At 54.7% G+C, this 18,879-nt stretch overlaps 1 protein-coding gene across 1 annotated transcript; it reads left to right on the top strand.

Annotated features, from left to right (window-relative positions):
• Positions 1-4,914: 4,914 nt before the first annotated feature.
• On the top strand, positions 4,915-18,879 carry TOX4 (TOX high mobility group box family member 4). Its single transcript, XM_088539428.1, has 9 exons — positions 4,915-4,920; positions 5,942-6,010; positions 7,175-7,399; positions 9,920-10,195; positions 11,206-11,439; positions 11,513-11,584; positions 12,835-13,416; positions 17,087-17,256; positions 18,771-18,879. Exons 1-9 carry the CDS (start codon positions 4,915-4,917, stop codon positions 18,832-18,834), a joined length of 1,698 nt encoding a protein of 565 aa, XP_088395554.1. The 3' UTR covers positions 18,835-18,879.

Genomic DNA, 18,879 nt, shown 5'->3' with positions numbered 1-18,879 from the left:
CCTATAGAGACCCCTGGGCCCTATAGACACCCCTGGGCCCTATAGAGACCCCTGGACCCTATAGACACTCTGGGTCCTATAGACACCCTGGGTCCTATAGACACCCTCACTGGCCCTATAGAGTCCCCTGGGTCCTATAGACCCCCCTGAGCCCTATAGAGCCCCCTGGGTCCTATAGATACCCCCCAGGCCCTATAGAGCCCCCTGGGCCCTATAGATCCCCCTGGGTCCTATAGACACCCATGGGTCCTATAGATACCCCTGGGCCCTATAGAGTCCCCTGGGTCCTATAGAGCCCCCTAGAACCTATAGACACCCCCACTGGCCGTATAGATCCCCCTGGACCCTATAGACACTCCTGGGCCCTATAGATCCCCCTGGGCCCTATAGAGCCCCCTGGGCCCTATAGAGCCCCTGGGTCCTATAGTGCCCCCTGGACCCTATAGAGCCCCCTGGGCCCTATAGATCCCCCTGGGCCCTATAGACACCCCCACTGGCCCTATAGAGCCCCCTGGGCCCTATAGATCCCCCTGGGCCCTATAGACACCCCCACTGGCCCTATAGAGCCCCCTGGGTCCTATAGACACCCCTGGGCCCTATAGATTCCCCCCGGGCCCTATAGAGACCCCTGGGTCCTATAGACCCCCTGGGCCCTATAGAGCCCCCCACTGGCCCTATAGAGCCCCCTGGGCCTTATAGACCCCCCCCTGGGTCCTATAGACACCCCTGGGCCCTATAGACACCCCTGGGCCCTATACACACCCCTGGGTCCTATAGACCCCCCTGGGCCCTATAGATCCCCCCCAGGCCCTATAGACCCCCCCCAGCCCCATAGATCCCCCCCCCAGCCCCACACAATCCCCTTGATTCTATAGGGCCCCCAGCCCTATAGACACCCCCAACCCCTATAACCCCCCGGCCCTATAGACTCCCCTCAGACCTACAGACCCCCCCGATCCCATATAACCCCCCCAGCCCTATAGACCTGCCTTAACCCTATAGATCCTCCCAATCCTATATATTCTATATACTCGATATAATCCCCTTAGCCCTATAGGCCCCAGGCCCCATATAGCCCCCCCCGGCCCCATATAGCCCCCATATAGCCCATATCCGCCCCCCTCCCCATCCCAATCCCGGATCCGGATAACGACCGGGATCGGGATAACGGGGGGGGGGGGGGGGATCCCGCTCCGTGACTCAGGGAGACGGGAACCGGGAAGGGGGGGGAACCCATTTACGGGGGGCCCCGGGGGACCCATTTACAGGGGGGACGGGGGGGGTTTGGGGGGCCCATTTGGAGGGGGGACCCATTTGGAGGGCGGACATGGGGGCTACGGGGCCCCGTTTGGAGGGGGGGGACGGGGGGGGGGGGGACCCGTTAAAAGGCGACACCGGAACCGCCATGAACCGGGAACGGGGGCGGGGGCAAAAACCGGGAGCACCGGAACGGCCCCCCCCCCCCCCCCGGGCTACGGAAGCCGCGCGGGGCCTCCCCCCCCCCCCCAACATGGACGCGCCCCGGGACAGCGGCCCCATCCCATAATACCCCCCCCGCGCGCGTCGCCATGCCAACGGGGCGGGGGGGGGGGTCCTACCTGCGGGAGGGCGCGGGGGGGGGCCGCGCTCCCCCCCCCCCCCGCGGTGGCCTCGCCCGGCGCCCCCCGCCCCCCCGCGGCGGGGGGAGGGAGGGGGGGGGAGTGAGGAGGGCGCGAGAACGAGGCGGCCCCCGCGCGCGGGCGCGGCGCAACGCAGCGTGCTGGCCCCGCCCCCCGGCGCGCGGCCACGCCCCCTCCCCGCGACGTCACCGCGCCCCGCGGGCCGCGGGCGGACGGCGCCGGGGGCGGGGCGGGGCCGCGGCGGGCAGCAGGGTAGGCTGCGCGCGCTCCCGGAAGCGCCCGCGGGAGGGGGGGGGGGCCTTCGCGGGGAGGGCTGCCCCGCGCCGCGCCTGATTCCCCCTGCGCTGAATTAACCCCGAAATCGCCAAATTGGCCCAATCCCCCCGGTATTTCCTGCTGTTTTTTTCACAAACGCGGGTTTTTTGGCGGCCCTGGAAGCGGCGGGGAGGGGGCGGCCCCCTCAGGCGGCGCCGCGGGCGCCCCGGGCGCCGCCATCTTGGGGCGGCGTTAACCCCCTCGCCGCCATGATGGCGCCGTCCCCCCCGCCCCGTGAGGCGCCTCCGAGCGCCCGAAAACGCCCAAAAACGCCCGAAAACGCCCAAAAACGGTTAAATCCACCCAAATGTGCGGCCGCCCGGGCCCCATCCGCCCTTCCCGTCTTTGTGAATTGATAAAACGTCCCCAAACGGGCGGGTTGGGCCCCAAAGTGCAGCCCGACCCCCCCGGAGCTGCTCAAAACGGAGAAATATGAGGAAAAAAACGACAAAAAAGGGGAAATATCCCGTGTTTTGAACAGCCCCACGCTCCGCTCGGCCTCCTGCGCACGCGATGGGGCTTGGGAATAAACTAAGGGAAACGAGTAGCTAAAAACGTGTAAAATGTAACATTTAATGCAATAAAAGGGAGAAATAAAACAGTAAAAACTGCTAAAATGGCCCAAAATGGGAATTTTCCACCTCTCCAGCCTCATTCCCAACCCAAACGCGTTTTTCACCTATTAAAAGGCGAAAATTGGAGCCTTCAGCCAGGCCCAAAATCGGCATTTTTGCAGGCCGCGATGCCGGCTTTTTTGGGGCGGAAACCCCAAAACCGGCCGGTTTCAACCCAGCAGGAAGGTGCAAAAATGGCAGAAATGGGGGGAAAACGGGGCCGTTTCGCAGGGCAGCGTCTGACCCCAAAACGGGGCCGATTTGGGGCCGCGAAGACAAATTTACCAATTTTAAGGAATTTAAGCCTTTTTCGAAGTACGTTTTTGCCCTAAAACCCCCTTTTTTGCCCTAAAATCATTTCCCCACAAATCCAATGGAAAATAAAGCAAGATTTTAAGCTCAAACAGCTTTTTCTGCCCCAAAACGCAGCTGCTGCTGCAGGTTCTCCCCTCTCCCAAGGAAATTCATAGGGAAAAGGCGGAAAAACCTTTGGAAAAACTTTTCCATCCCCTTTTTAAACACATTTTCCCCCTTTTTTAGCACATTTTTACGCCTTTTTATAAAACCAAGCAAACAAATGTGAAGGATTGATGTCGCTTTGGGTAAAAAACAGGAGTTTTCCGGGTTTTTTTTCCCATAAATATTTTGCTGTTTGGGGTTTTTTGCTTTATTTCGTTTTATTTTTTCATGGCAAGAAAGAATCAGGGAAAAACACTGCGATTTTGGCCCAAGGCGCCGAAGTTTGGGGTCGTTTTAATAAAAAAACAGGAAAAAGGGGAGAAAAATGGGTTAATTCTGCCCCGAGGAGGACAATTATTGGTGAAAAAAAAGGAGAAAAACAGGAAAAAAAACAGGAAAAACACAGGAATTACGGAGGCGGATCCGGAGAACTTCCTTCCTCCTCCTCTTCCTCACCCTGTTAGATCCTTGAAAAGAGGGAAAATTGGGGGAAAAATCGGGGAAAATCAGCTTTTCTGGGGCTTTTCTTAGGGCAGGAAGGGAAGATCCGGTGCCTGGGGGAAAAAGGGAAAAAAAGGCAGAAAAAGGCTCTTTTGCCCCTAATTCTTTGCTGTTATTCCCTCTAGGATTCCCGAATCCCGGCCCTGTTTCCGATGGGAACGGGTGATTCCCAAAGCCTGGGAATGGGAAATACCGGGAGCAAAAGGATTCCTGGAGAAAACACAAAAAACACATTAAAAAATTAAAATATAGCGCTATTTTAAAAGGAAATACTACATAAAACGCAAAATACTTAGTTTTTTGTATGTGTAAAAATAAAATGTCTTTAAAAAAAAGGATCCATCACATCAAAAACTAAAATATTACCAAGAAACAATAAAAAACGCTATTTGGCTTCCCCAACACCCAGTTCTGTCCCGTTTTGGCCCAATTTTTGCCCATTTCTGCCTCCTTAGCCCCAGTTCTGACCCCTTTTGGCCTCATTTTTGCCCAATCCTGACCCATTTTGGCTCATTTCTGCCCATTTTGGCTCATTTCTGCCCATTTCTACACCCTTAACCCAATTCTGACCCCTTTTTGCCTCATTTTTTGCCCATTTCTGCCCCCTTTCCCAACTCTGTCTAATTTTTCCCCGTTTCTGCCCCCTTAACCCAATTCTGACACCCTTTTGCCCCATTTTTGCCCATTTCTGCCCCCTTAGCCCCAATTCTGACCCATTTCGGGCCTCTTTCTGCCCCCTTAGCCCAAATCCTGCCCCATTTTTGCCCATTTCGGCCCCATTTTTGCCCATTTCTGCTCCCTCAGCCTCAATCCTGCCTCATTTTTGCCCACTTCTGCCTCCTTAGCCCCAATTCTGCCTCATTTTCACCCATTTCGGCCCCATTTTTGCCCACTTCTGCCTCCTTAGCCCCAATTCTGCCTCATTTTCACCCATTTCGGCCCCATTTTTGCCCCTTTCTGCTCCCTTAGCCCAAATCCAGCCCCATTTTTGCCCATTTCCGCCTCATTTTTTGCCTCTTTCTGCTCCCCCAGCCCCAATCCTGCCCCATTTTCGCCCATTTCGGCCCCATTTTCGCCCAAATCCAGCCCCGTTTTTTGCCCATTTCGGCCCCATTTTCGCCCATTTTTGCCCATTTCGGCTCCCCCGCTACGGGCGTCGCGCTGCTGATGACGTCCCCAAGAGGCGCCACGATACCTCCAGCAGCGGCAGCGGCGGCCGCTCTATCCCCGCCCCCCCGCACACACCGCGCGCGCCTCTACTGCTCCACTTCCGGCGGCGCTCTAGCCGCGCCGCTCCCTCGGGCCGCCCGCGCCTCTCTATGGCGCCGTGACGCACGCGGCGCGGAGGCGGCGCTTCCGCTTCCGGGTCGGGGGCGCGCGCCGGGGGGGGGAGGGACGCCGCGGCCATGGAGGTGAGCGGGGAGGGACGGGGGGACGTTGGGGACACGAGACCGGGGGGGACGGGAAACGCGGGGGAAATCGGGGCGGTTTGGGCGAAAATCCGGGGGTTTGGGGGAGATCTGGGGGAAAATCCGGGGGTTTTGGGGGAGATCCGGGGGTTTTGGGGGAAAATCCGGGGGTTTTGGGGGAAAATCCGGGGGTTTTGGGGGAGATCGGGGGGTTTTGGGGGGAAATTGGGGTGTTTTGGGGGAGATCGGGGGTGTCTGAGGGGAGATCGGGGGGTTTGGGGAGAAATGAGGGGATTTGGGGGGGAAATGAGGGGATTTGGGGGAAAATGAGGGGATTTGGGGGGAAATGGGGAATATTTGAGGGGAGACTGAGGATTTTGGGGGGAAATGGGTGTTTGGGGGAGATCGGGGGATTTTGGGGGGAAAGGGGATGATTTAAGGGGGGAAATGGGGGTTCTTAGGGGACAAGGGGGAGAAAACGGGGTATTTGGGGGAAAATGGGGTGTTTGGGGAGGAAAGTGGGGATATTTGGGGGGAAATCGGGATATTTGGGGGGAAAACGGGATATTTGGGGGGAAATGGGGGCGTTTGGGGGAATGAGGTGTTTTTTGGGCGGAAAACAGGGCATGTAGGGGGAAAATGGGGGCATTTGGGGGAAAACAGGGTATTTGGGGGAAAACAAGGGTATTTGGGGGGGAAATGGGGTGATTCTAGGGAGGAAAAGGGGGGATTTGGGGAAGAAAAGGGGGATTTTGGGGAGAAAAAGGGGGGAATTTGGGGGAGGAAAAGGGGGATTTGGGGGAGAAAAAGGGGAGCGTTTTGGGGAGGAAAAGGGGAATTTTGGGGGGGTGTTTTGGGAGGAAAAGGCGGAATTTTGGGGGAGGAAAAGAGGTATTTTGGGGAGGAAAAGGAGGGCCTTTTGGGGAAGAAAAGGGCTATTTTTGGAGAGGGAAAGGAGGGTATTTGGGGGAAGTTTTGGGGCAAAAAGGGGGATTTTGGGGGCGAACGCGGCTCTGCCCCCCAGTTCCCCGGCAGCAGCGACAACTACCTGGCCATGACGGGGGCTGCTCATCCCTTCCTGAGCGGAGCCGAGGTACCGAAACCGGGCGGAAAACCCGGAAAATGCGGGGAAATCTGGGAAAATCCCAGAAAGTATGGGAAAATCCCGGAAAATTGGGGAAAATCCTGGAAAATCGTGGGAAAACCCTGGAAAAATCTGGGGAAAATCCTAGAACATCTGGGAAAACCCTGGAAAAACTGGGGAAAATCCCAGAAAATATGGGAAAATCGTGGAAAAATCTGGGGAAAATCCTGGAAAATATGTGAAAGTCCAAGAAAATTGTGGAACAATCTAGGAAAAACGGGGGAAAATCCAAGAAAAGTGGGGAAAATCCTGGAAAATCCCAGGAAAACCCTGGAAAAAAACAGGGAAAATCCTGGAAAGTTGGGGAAAATCGGGGAAATCCTGGAAAATATGGGAAAGTCTGGGAAAAACCGGGGAAAATCCTGGAAAAATCTGGGAAAATCCTGGAAAAAATGGGGAAAACCCCAGAAAATTGGGGAAAATCCTGGGAAAGTCCTGGGAAAATTCTGAGAAAATCACAGAAAATCTGGGGAAATCCTAGGAAAAATGGGAAAATCCTGGATAATTGGGGAAAAATCCCAGAAAATTGGGGAAAAGTCCCAGAAAATCTGGGAAAATCCCAGAAAATTGGGCAAAATTGGGGAAAAATCCTGGAAAATATGGGAAAATCCCAGAAAATATGGGAAAATTGGGGGAAAAACTGGAAAAATTGGGGGAAAATGTTGGGAAATCTGGGGAAAATTGGGAAAAATTTGGGAAATCTGGGGAAAATTGGGGAAATTTTGGGAAATCTGGGAAAAAATTGGGGAAATTTTGGGAAATCTGGGAAAAAATTGGGGAAATTTTGGGAAATCTGGGAAAAATTGGGGGAAATTTTGGGAAATCTGGGAAAAATTGGGGGAAATGTTGGGAAATCTGGGAAAATTTGGGGAAAATTTTGGGAAATCTGGGAAAATTTGGGAAAAATGTTGGGAAATCTGGGAAAAATTGGGGAAAATGTTGGGAAATCTGGGAAAATTTGGGGAAAATCCTGGAAAATCGGGGAAAATCCCAGAAAATCGGGGAAAAATCCCAGAAAATCGGGGAAAATCTCGGAAAATTTGGGAAAAATCGGGGAAAATCCTGGGAAATGCTGGGAGCCGCGGGGTCAGGGCATTGATCCCGCCCCCGCAGACGTTCCACACGCCCAGCCTGGGCGACGAGGAGTTCGAGATCCCGCCCATCGCGCTGGACGCCGACCCGTCCCTGGCCGTGGCCGACGTCGTGGGGCCCTTCGACCCGCTGGGCGACGCGGGCGGCGCCGGCGCCGACGGCGCCTTCGGAGCGGCGCCCTACGCGGTGCAGGGCCTGGACATGGCGCACGGCCTCATGGAGCAGGGCGCCGGCCTGCTCGCCATGGTGAGACCCAAATCCCGGGAATGCCGACGGGAAACACCCCGCTTCCCGTTTCCCTCGCACCAAAACACGCCACGTTTACCCCTTTCTGCCCTAAAACGCTCTGGTTTTCCCCTAAAACGCTCCGTTTTTCCCCCTTTCTCAGCTAAAGCCCTCCCTTTTTTCCCCTTTCTCACCTAAAACCTTCCACTTTTTCTCCCTTTCTTGCCTAAAATTCTCCATTTTTCCCACTTTTCCCCTAGAACCCTCCGTTTTTCCCCCTAGAACCCTCCGTTTTTCCCCCTAGAACCCTCCATTTTTCCCCCTAGAACCCTCCGTTTTTCCTCCTAAAACGCTCCCTTTTTCCCCCTAAAACCCTCCATTTTCCCCCTTTCTCACCTAAAATGCTCTATTTTCCCCCTTTCTTGCCCAAAATTCTGTTTTTCCCCCCACTTTACCTAAACCACTCCATTTTTTTCTCTTTCTCAGTCTAAAACTCTGAGTTTTTCTCCGTTTCCCACCTAAAATCCTTCATTTTCCTCCTTTCTTGCCTAAAGCTCTCCCTTTTTCCTCCTTTCTTCCCTAAAAATTTCCGTTTTCCCCCCTTTTTCAGCCTAAAACCCTCCATTTTTCCCCCTTTTTTGCCTAAAACACTCCATTTTTCCCCCTTTCCTGCCTGAAATCCTCCATTTTTTCCCTAAAACTCTCCATTTTTCTCCTTTTCTCACCTAAAACCCTTGATTTTTCCTACTTTCTTGTTTAAAACTCTACATTTTTTCCCTAAAACTCTCCTTTTTCTTCCTTCCTTGCCCAAAACCCTCCATTTCCCCCCTTTCTTAGCTTAAAACCCTGATTTTTTTCTCCCTTTCCCACCTAAAATCCTTCACTTTCCCTCTTTCTTGCCTAAAATCCTCTTTTTCCTCCTTTTTTTCCCAAAAACCCTCCATTTTTCCCCCCTTTGTCAGCCTAAAGCTCTCCATTTTCCCCCTTCCTTGTCTAAAACGATCCATTTTTCGCCCTTTTTTGTGTAAAACTTTCTATTTTTTCCTCTCAAGCCCTGTATTTTTCTCCTTTTGTCACCTAAAATCCTTCATTTTTCCTTTTTTGTTGTCTAAAACGCTCCATTTTTCCCCTTTCTCAGCTAAAACTCTCCATTTTCTCTCCTTTCTTACCTAAAATCCTCCATTTTTCTTCCTTTTTCACCCAATCTCCTCTGTTTTTCCCCTTTCTCACCTAAAATTCTTCATTTTCCCACTTTTTGGTTTAAAATCCTCCGTTTTTCCACTGTTGGCCTAAAACCTTCCCTTTTTTTCCCTTCTCAGCCCAAAATCCTCCCATTTTTTCCACTATTTTTGGCCTAAAACACCCTGTTTTTTTGCTTTTCTTGGCATAAAACTCTCCGTTTTTCTATCCCAGCACCAAATTCTCAGTTTTTCCCCTTCCCTTGCTCCAAAATCCTGCATTTTCCCCCCTTTCCCAGCCTCAAACTCTCCATTTTTCCCCTTTCCTAGCCCAAACCCCTCCATTTCCCACATTTCTCAGCCTAAAACACTCCGTTTTCCCACTCTTCTCTGCCTAAAATCCTCCCTTTTTGTCAGTTTGCCCAGTTTAAAGCCATTTTTCCCGCTCTTCCCGCCCCAACCCCTCCGTTTTCCCGCTCTTCCCACCCGAAACGCTCCATTTTCCCACTTTTCCCACCCCAAAGTCTAGATTTTCCCATTTCTGTCACCCCAACCCCTCCATTTTCCCGCTCTCCCAGCCCAAAATGTTCCATTTTCCCACTTTTCCCACTCCAAATTCTCAATTTTCCCACTCTTCTCACCCCGATGGCTCCATTTTCCCGCTTTTCTCGCCCCAACTCCTCCATTTTCCCGTTTTTCCCACCCCGACGGCTCCGTTTTCCTGCTCTCCCCACCCCAACCCCTCCGTTTTCCCACTTTTCCCACCCCAAACGCTCCATTTTCCTGCTCTTCTCACTCCAACGCTCCGTTTTCCCGCTCTTCCCGCCCCAAACGCTCTGTTTTCCCATTTTCCCACCCCAAAGGCTCCATTTTCCCACTTTTCCCACCCCAACGCTCTCTTTTCCTGCCCCAACCCCTCTGTTTTCCCGCTCTTCCCACCCCGACGGCTCCGTTTTCCGCTCTTCCCGCCCCAATCCCTCCATTTTCCCACTTTTCCCGCTCCAAATTCTCAATTTTCCCACTCTTCCCGCCCCAACCCCTCCATTTTCCCGCTCTTCCCGCCCCAAACGCTCCATTTTCCCACTTTTCCCACCCCAAAATCTCAGTTTTCCCACTTTTCTCACCCCAGATGCTCTGTTTTCCCATTTTCCCGCCCCAACCCCTCCATTTTCCCGCTCTTCCCACCCCGACGGCTCCGTGTTCCCGTTTTCCCGCCCCGACAGCTCCGTGTTCCCGCTCTTCCCGCCCCGACGGCTCCATTTTCCCACTTTTCCCGCCCCAACCCCTCGGTTTCCCCGCCGTTCCCGCCCGGCATTCCCGTGGCTCCCTCCCCACGCGCTCGGCGTTCCCGGCGTTCCCGCAGGAGCTGGAGCATTCCATGGGCGCGCAGTTCGGCGCCGCCGCTCCGGTCACCATCGACGTTCCCATGAGCCCGGCCGGCCTCCTTTCCCACGGACAACTCACCACCATCGACCAATCGGAGCTCAGCTCCCAGCTGGGCCTCAGCCTGGGCACGGACACCGGGAACGCCGGGAACGCCGGGAACGCCGCCGTCCCCGCCGCCTCCCCGGAGCGCCTGTCCCCGCCGGCCTCCCCGGCCGGATCGCTCCCGGAGGAGGAAAACGAGGAATTCCGGCGGGTAAGCGACACCCCACACGCCCCCATTCCCGCTTTTGGGCACAAAATTCCCGCTTTTGGGCACAAAAATCCCGTTTTGGGCACAAAATCCCCGTTTTGGGCACAAAAATCCCGCTTTTGGGCCCAAAAATCCCGCTTTTGGGCACAAAAATCCCGTTTTGGGCACAAAATCCCCCTTTTGGGCACAAAAATCCCGCTTTTGGGCACAAAAATCCCGCTTTTGGGCACAAAAATCCCGTTTTGGGCACAAAAATCCCGCTTTTGGGCACAAAAATCCCATTTTGGGCACAAAATTCCCGCTTTTGGGCACAAAAATCCCGCTTTTGGGCACAAAATTCCCGCTTTTGGGGCACAAAATTCCCGCTTTTGGGCACAAACTCCCCGTTTTGGGCACAAAACTGCCGCTTTTGGGCACAAAACTGCCGCTTTTGGGCACAAAACTGCCGCTTTTGGGCACAAAAATCCCACTTTTGGGCACAAAAATCCCGCTTTTGGGCACAAAAATTCCGTTTTTGGGCACAAAAATCCCGCTTTTGGGCCCAAAAATCCCCGTTTTGGGCCCAAAAATCCCGCTTTTGGGCACAAAATTCCCTCTTTTGGGCACAAAATTCCCGCTTTTGGGGCACAAAATTCCCATTTTGGGGCACAAAATTCCCGCTTTGGGGCACAAAATTCCCGCTTTGGGGCACAAAATTCCCGCTTTTGGGCACAAAATTCCCGCTTTCGGGCACAAAAATCCCGTTTTGGGCACAAAAATCCCGCTTTTGGGCACAAAAATCCCGCTTTTGGGCACAAAAATCCCGCTTTTGGGCACAAAAATCCCGCTTTGGGGCACAAAAATCCCGCTTTGGGGCACAAAAATCCCGCTTTTGGGCACACACACACACAAAAATCCCGCTTTTGGGCACAAAAATCCCGCTTTTGGGCACAAAAATCCCGCTTTTGGGCACAAAATTCCCGTTTTTGGGCACAAAATTCCCGTTTTGGGCACAGCCGCCGGCCGCTCCGAAGGCTCCGACGCCGCCGCCGCCCGTCCCGGACGGATCCGCGCGGAAGCCGAAGGCTCCCAAGAAGCAGAAGAAGAAGAAGGATCCCAACGAGCCGCAGAAGCCCGTGTCCGCCTACGCGCTGTTTTTCCGGGATACGCAGGCCGCCATCAAGGGCCAGAATCCCAACGCCACCTTCGGAGAGGTCTCCAAGATCGTCGCTTCCATGTGGGACAGCCTGGGCGAGGAGCAGAAGCAGGTCCGGGAATGCCGGCGGGAACGGGGGCGCTGCGGTTCCCTTGGGAATTCCCGTTTCCGGGCGGTTTTTCCAGGTCTACAAGCGCAAGACGGAGGCGGCCAAGAAGGAGTATCTGAAGGCGCTCACGGCCTACCGCGCCATCCAGGTGCGTCCGGAATTCCGAGCGGGATTCCGGGAATTCCGAGCGGTTTTCCCAGAATTCCGAGCAGAATTCTGGTAATTTTGAGCGGTTTTTGCGGAATTCTGAGCGAGATTCCAGGAATTTTGAGCGGTTTTCCCCAAATTCTGAGCAGGATTCTAGGAATTCCGAGTGGTTTTCCAGGAATTCCGAGTGGTTTTCCCAGAATTCCGAGCAGAAGTCTGGTAATTCCAAGAGGATTTGCCAGAATTCTGAGTGGTTTTCCTGGAATTCCGAGCAGAATTCTGGTAATTCCAAGCAGTTTTCCCAGAATTCAGAGTGAGATTCCAGGAATTCTGAGTGGGATTCCGGGAGTTCCGAGCAGAATTCCAGGAATTCTGAGTGGTTTTTCCAGAATTCTGAGTGGGATTCTAGGAGTTCCAAGTGGGATTCCTGGCATTCTGAGCAGGATTCCTGGCATTCCTAGCAGAATTCCGGGAATTCCAAGCGGTTTGGCTGGAATCCTGAGCGGGATTCTGGGAATTCTGAGTGGTTTTCCCAGAATTCCGAGGGGGATTCTGGGAATTTGGCGTGTTTTTCCTGGAATTCCAAGCAGTTTTCCTGGAATTCTAAGTGGGATTCCGAGCACAATTCCGGGAATTCCAAGTGGTTTTCCTGGAATTCTGAGTGGCATTCTGGGAATTCCGAGCACAATTCTGGGAATTCCAAGTGGTTTTCCCAGAACTCTGAGCAGGATTCTGGGCATTCTGAGCGGTTTTCCTGGAATTCCAAGTGGGATTCCTGGAATTTTGAGCGGGATTCCCGGAATCCCGAGTAGAATTCTAGTGATTCCTAGCAGTTTTCCCAGAATCCCGAGTGGTTTTCCCAGAACTCCGAGGAGGATTCTGGGCATTCTCAGTGGGATTCTGGGAATTCTGAGCAGTTTTCCTGGAATTCTGAGTGGTTTTCCCCGAATTCTGAGTGGGATCCCAGGAATCCTGGGCGGTTTTCCCAGAATTGTGAGCACAATTTTGGTAATTCTGAGCAGTTTTCTGGGAATTCTTGGCGGTTTCCCCAGAATTCTGAGCAGTTTTCCTGGAATTCCGAGCAGTTTTCCTGGAATTCTGAGCGGTTTTCTCGGAATTCCGAGCGGTGATTCTGGGAATTCCGAGCGGGATTCTGGGGATTCCGCGCGGTTTTCTGGGAATTCTTGGCGGTTTCCCCAGAATTCCGAGCGGTTTTCCCGGCATTCCGAGCGGTCCCCCCCGTTCCCGCAGACCACGGCGGATGCGGAGCCGGACGCGGAGGCGGCGGCGGCGCCGGAGGCTCCGTCCGGGATCACCAAGATCCTCATCCCGAAGCAGATGCTGCCGCTGGCGGCGGCTCCGCTCGTCACCGTCATCCCGGCCACCGTGGTGACGTCGCGGGGGCTGACGCTGGCGACAACCCCCAGCGCGACAACCACGCAGATCGTCACCCGCTCCGTGCTACAGGCGGCCGTGGCCGCCCAGCAACAACAACAACAACAGCAGCTCCCGCGGCTACAACCGCCGCCGCTGCAGCAGATGCCGCAACCGCCGCCGCCGCAGCAGCAACAGGCGGCCGTGCTACAGCCGCCGCCGCCGCTGCAGGCCATGCAGCAGCCGCCGGTTGTCACGGCGCCGGCGGTCGCGGTACCGCCGCACAAGAACAGCCGCCCGCCCCCGCTGCACATCAAGATCGTGCCGCCGCCGGCGCTGCACATCCGGCTGGACGAGGAGGACGCGAGCGGGAACGGCGCCCGGAACGACGGCGCCGCCGGCGCGGCCGGAGCGTCGCCGGAGCCCGTGGAGGTGATCGCGGCCGACGTGGTGCCCGAGGTGCGCGGGAATGCCGGCGGGAATGGGGGAGGGAGCGGGAATGCTGGTGGGAATGTGGGAGGAAGCGGGAATGCCGGCGGGAATATGAGAGGAACCGGGAATCCTGGTGGGAATATGGGAGGAACCGGGAATGCCGGTGGGAATATGGGAGGAGGCGGGAATGCCGGCGGGAATGCCGGGAGGAGGTGAGAATGCTGACGGGAATATGGGAGGGAGCGAGAATGCCGGGAGGAAGTGGGAAGCCCAGCAGGAATCTGTGAGGAACCAGGAATGCCGATGGGAATATGGGAGGAACCGGGAATCCTGGTGGGAATATGGGAGGAACCGGGAATGCCGGTGGGAATATGGGAGGAACCGGGAATGCCAGCGGGAATATGGGAAGCCGGGAGGAAGTGGGAAGCCCAGCAGGAATCTGGGAGGAACCGGGAATCCGGGAGGAACTAGGAATGCCAATGGGAATATGGGAGGAACTGGGAATCCTGGTGGGAATATGGGAGGAACCGGGAATGCCAGCGGGAATGCCGGGAGGAAGCGGGAATGCCGGTGGGAATGTGGGAGGGAGCGGGAATGCCGGCGGGAATGCCGGGAGGAAGTGGGAAGCCCAGCAGGAATCTGGGAGGAACCAGGAATGCCGATGGGAATATGGGAGGAACCGGGAATCCTGGTGGGAATATGGGAGGAAGCGGGAATGCTGGTGGGAATGCCGGGAGGAGGCGGGAATGCCGGCGGGAATGCCGGGAGGAAGTGGGAATGCCGGCGGGAATGCTGGGAGGAAGCGGGAATGCCGGGAGGAAGTGGGAAGCCCAGCAGGAATCTGGGAGGAACCAGGAATGCCGATGGGAATATGGGAGGAACCGGGAATCCTGGTGGGAATATGGGAGGAACCGGGAATGCCGGTGGGAATATGGGAGGAACCGGGAATGCCAGCGGGAATATGGGAAGCCGGGAGGAAGTGGGAAGCCCAGCAGGAATCTGGGAGGAACCGGGAATCCGGGAGGAACTAGGAATGCCAATGGGAATATGGGAGGAACTGGGAATCCTGGTGGGAATATGGGAGGAACCGGGAATGCCAGCGGGAATGCCGGGAGGAAGCGGGAATGCCGGTGGGAATGTGGGAGGGAGCGGGAATGCCGGCGGGAATGCCGGGAGGAAGTGGGAAGCCCAGCAGGAATCTGGGAGGAACCAGGAATGCCGATGGGAATATGGGAGGAACCGGGAATCCTGGTGGGAATATGGGAGGAAGCGGGAATGCTGGTGGGAATGCCGGGAGGAGGCGGGAATGCCGGCGGGAATGCCGGGAGGAAGTGGGAATGCCGGCGGGAATGCTGGGAGGAAGCGGGAATGCCGGGAGGAAGTGGGAAGCCCAGCAGGAATCTGGGAGGAACCAGGAATGCCGATGGGAATATGGGAGGAACCGGGAATCCTGGTGGGAATATGGGAGGAACCAGGAATCCTGGTGGGAATATGGGAGGAACCGGGAATGCCGGTGGGAATGCCGGGAGGAGGCGGGAATGCCGGCGGGAATGCTGGGAGGAACCAGGAATGCCGATGGGAATACGGGAGGAACCAGGAATCCTGGTGGGAATACGGGAGGAACCGGGAATGCCGGTGGGAATGCCGGGAGGAGGCGGGAATGCCGGGAGGAAGTGGGAATGCCGGCGGGAATGCTGGGAGGAAGCAGGAATGCCGGTGGGAATCCGGGAGGAACTGGGAATCCCGGCAGGAATCTGGGAGGAACCGGGAATCCTGGTGGGAATCCGGGAGGAACCAGGAATGCCGGTGGGAATATGGGAGGAACCGGGAATCCTGGTGGGAATAGGGGAGGAACCGGGAAGCCTAGCAGAAATCTGGGAGGAACCGGGAATCCAGGAGGAACCAGGAATGCCGATGGGAATATGGGAGGAACCGGGAATGCCAGCGGGAATATGGGAGGAAACGGGAATCCCGGCGGGAATGGGGGGAACAGCGCAGAGGAACCGGGAATCCCGGCGGGAATCCAGGAGGAACCGGGAAACCTGGCAGGAATGGGGGAAACGGCCCAAAAGACCCAGTTTTCCTGTTCAAAATGTGGAAAATGGGCCAAAAGATCCAGTTTTCCTGGCCAAAATGGGGAAAATGGCCCAAAGGACCCGGTTTTCCTGGCCAAAACAGGGATAAAGGGCCGAAAGGACCCGGTTTTTCCAAGCAGAAGGGGAAAACAGGCCCAAAAGATCCGTTTTTCCCGGCCAAAATGGGGAAAATGACCCAAATTCCCCACTTGAGACAGAAAAAAATGGGTTATATGACCCAAATAACCCGTATTTGCCAGCCTAAATGGGGAAAATGACCCAAATAACCCATTTGAAACATGAAAAAGGGGTTAAATGCCCCAAATAACCCCTGTTTCCCAGCTCAAATGGGGAAAATGGCCCCAAATAACCCATTTGAAACAGGAAAAAAGGGGTTAAATACCCCAAATAACCCATTGGAGACAGGAGAAAGGGGCTAAATGCCCCAAAATAACCCATTATTTCCCAGCCCAAATGGAGAAAATGCCCCAAATAACCCATTGGAGACAGGAAAAAGGGATTAAATGCCCTGAATAACCCGTTTGAAACAGGAAAAAAGGGGTTAAATGCTTCAAGGAACCCATTGGAGACAGGAAAAATGGGTTAAATGACCGAAATAAACCGTATTTCCCAACTGAAATGGGGAAAATGACCCCAATAACCAATTGGAGACAGAAAAAAGGGGTTAAATGCCCTGAATAACCCATATTTCTCAGCTCAAATGGAGAAAATGGCTCAAATAACCCACATTTCCCAACTGGAATGGGGAAAATGACCCAAATAACCCATTTCAAACAGGAAAAAGGGCGTTAAGTGCCCCAAATAACCCCTTATTTCCCAGCCCAAATGAGGAAAATGACCCCAAAAACCCATTTGAGTCAGGAAAAAGGGATTAAATGCCCCAAATAACCCATTTGAAACAGGAAAAAAGGGTTAAATGCCCCAACTACCCCATTTGGGACAGGAAAACGGGGCGAAATGACCCAAATAACCCATTTGAGACAGGAAAAAAGGGGTTAAATGCCCCAAATAACCCATTGGAGACAGGAAAAGGGGGTTAAATGACCCAAATAACCCATGTGAGACACGAAAAAGGGGCTAAATGACCCAAATAACCCATTTGAGACAAGAAAAAAAGGGGTTAAATGCCCCAAATAACGCCTGTTTCTCAGCCCAAATGGGGAAAATGGCCCAAATAACCCATTTCAGGCAGGAAAAGATGGATTAAGTGACCCAGATAACTCATATTTCCCAGCTCAAATGGGGAAAATGGCCCCAATAACCCATTTTTTCCTGTCTCCAATGGGGAATTTGGGTCATTTTCCCTATTTGAGACAGGAAAAAATGGGTTAAATGCCCCAAATAACCCATATTTCCCAACTCAAATGGCCCAAATAACCCATTGGAGACAGAAAAACGGGGCGAAATGACCCAAATAACCCATTTTTCCCGTCTCAAATGTGGAAAATGCCCCAAGTAACCCATTTGGGACAGGAAAACGGGGCGAAATGACCCAAATAACCCATTTTTCCCGTCTCAAATGTGGAAAATGCCCCAAGTAACCCATTTGGGACAGGAAATCGGGGTGAAACGCCCCAAATCAGGGTTATTTTTTGGCGCAGGTGGAGTCGCCGCCGCCGGTGTCGCTGGAGCTGGTGGCCGGGTCGCCGGCGGCGCCGGGGGAGTCTCCGCGGCCGCGGTGCGTGCGGGCCGGCTGCGAGAACGCGCCGGTGGCCAGCGGCGACTGGGACAACGAGTACTGCAGCAGCGAGTGCGTCGTCAGGCACTGCCGGTGAGCGAGAAAACCGCAAAAATCGCGGAAAATGCACCAGAATCGGCCCAAAAACCGCGAAAATCCGCCCAGAAACACCCCAGAAACGCCCAGAATCACCCCAGAAACACCCAGAATAGCCCCAGAAACACCCAGAATCACCCCAGAAACCCCCAGAATCACCCCAGGATCCACCCAGATCCACCCCAAACTGCAGCAGCGAGTGCGTCGTCAGGCACTGCCGGTGAGCGAGAAAACCGCAAAAATCGCGGAAAATGCACCAAAATCGGCCCCAAAACTGCCAAAATCCGCCCAGAAACACCCCAAAAACACCCAAAATCACCCCAGAAACACCCAAAATCGCCCCAGGATCCACCCAGATCCACCCCAAACTGCAGCAGCGAGTGCGGCGTCAGGCACTGCCGGTGAGCGAGAAAACCGCAAAAATCGCGGAAAATGCACCAAAATCGGCCCAAAACCCGCCAAAATCCGCCCAGAAACACCCAAAATCACCCCAGAAACACCCAAAATCACCCCAGGATCCACCCAGATCCACCCCAAACTGCAGCAGCGAGTGCGTCGTCAGGCACTGCCGGTGAGCGAGAAAACCGCAAAAATCGCGGAAAATGCACCAAAATCGGCCCAAAAACCGCCAAATCCACCCAGAAACACCCCAGAAACCCCCAAAATCACCACAGGAACCCCCAAAATCACTGCAGAAACCCCCAAAATCTGCCCAAAACTGCAGCAGCGAGTGCGTTGTCAGGCACTGCCGGTGAGCCCAAAAACTGCAAAAATCGCGGAAAATGCACCAAAATCAGCCCAAAAACCGCCAAAATCCACCCAGAAACACCCCAGAAACCCCAAAATCACCACAGGAACCCCCAAAATCACTGTAGAAACCCCCAAAATCTGCCCAAAACTGCAGCAGCGAGTGCGTCGTCAGGCACTGCCGGTGAGTGCCAAAATACACCAAAACCCGCCCAAAATACACCAAAATCCGCCCAAAATCCACCCCAAATCCACCAAAAGCCACCTAAATCCCCCCAGAATCCACCCCAAACTCCACCAAAATTCCCCCCATGTCCCCCCAAAATCCCCCCCAAACCCAAACTTGGGGGCCAAAATGCCCCAAATGGCCCCAAAAGGCGCCTGAAGCAGGTGCCCAAAATCCCCACAAATTGCCCCAAAACGGCCCCAAGTCACTCCTGGATGTCCCTCAGCTCCAAAACGGCTCCAATTTGCTCCCTGAAAAACCACTTGCTGACGCCATTTGCACTGGAATTGCCCCAAAATGCCCCAAAACGCGCTCCGAAACAGCCCCAAACACCCCGATTTCCTCCCAAAATAGCCCAATCCCCTGAAATGCCCCGAAATGCCCCAAAATCCCCTCAGAAATGCTCCTTCCCCAACGCTTCGTTTTCCACCTTTCCCCCCGCCCGAAATGCTCCAAAATCCATCCAAACCCCCCAAAACGCCCCGGCTCCCTCCGGGGGCTCCGTTTTAACCGTTTTCCCCCTTTTTCGCCCCAACAGCGACGTCTTCCTCGCCTGGTTGGCCTCCCGCAACGCCAGCAACAGCGTCGTCTTCGTGAAATAGCCCCCGGACTCGCCGCCCCCGTTTCCCCGCCGTTTCCCCCCAAAA

This window comes from Tinamus guttatus, unplaced genomic scaffold (genome assembly GCF_059628265.1).
Source record: "Tinamus guttatus ecotype Peru unplaced genomic scaffold, ASM5962826v1 Tinamus_guttatus_pri_ptg001670l, whole genome shotgun sequence".
NCBI classification, from domain to species: Eukaryota; Metazoa; Chordata; class Aves; order Tinamiformes; family Tinamidae; genus Tinamus; species Tinamus guttatus.
Note: the sequence above shows the minus strand (reverse complement) of the source record. Positions and strands in the feature narration are given on the sequence as shown.

Bases quoted from the DNA above. Each gene is read 5' to 3' on its own strand.
- TOX4 (XM_088539428.1), top strand. The intron at 6,011-7,174 runs GTACCGAAACCG...CCGCCCCCGCAG, and splicing joins CCTTCCTGAGCGGAGCCGAG to ACGTTCCACACGCCCAGCCT. The intron at 10,196-11,205 runs GTAAGCGACACC...GCCGCTCCGAAG, and splicing joins AAAACGAGGAATTCCGGCGG to GCTCCGACGCCGCCGCCGCC.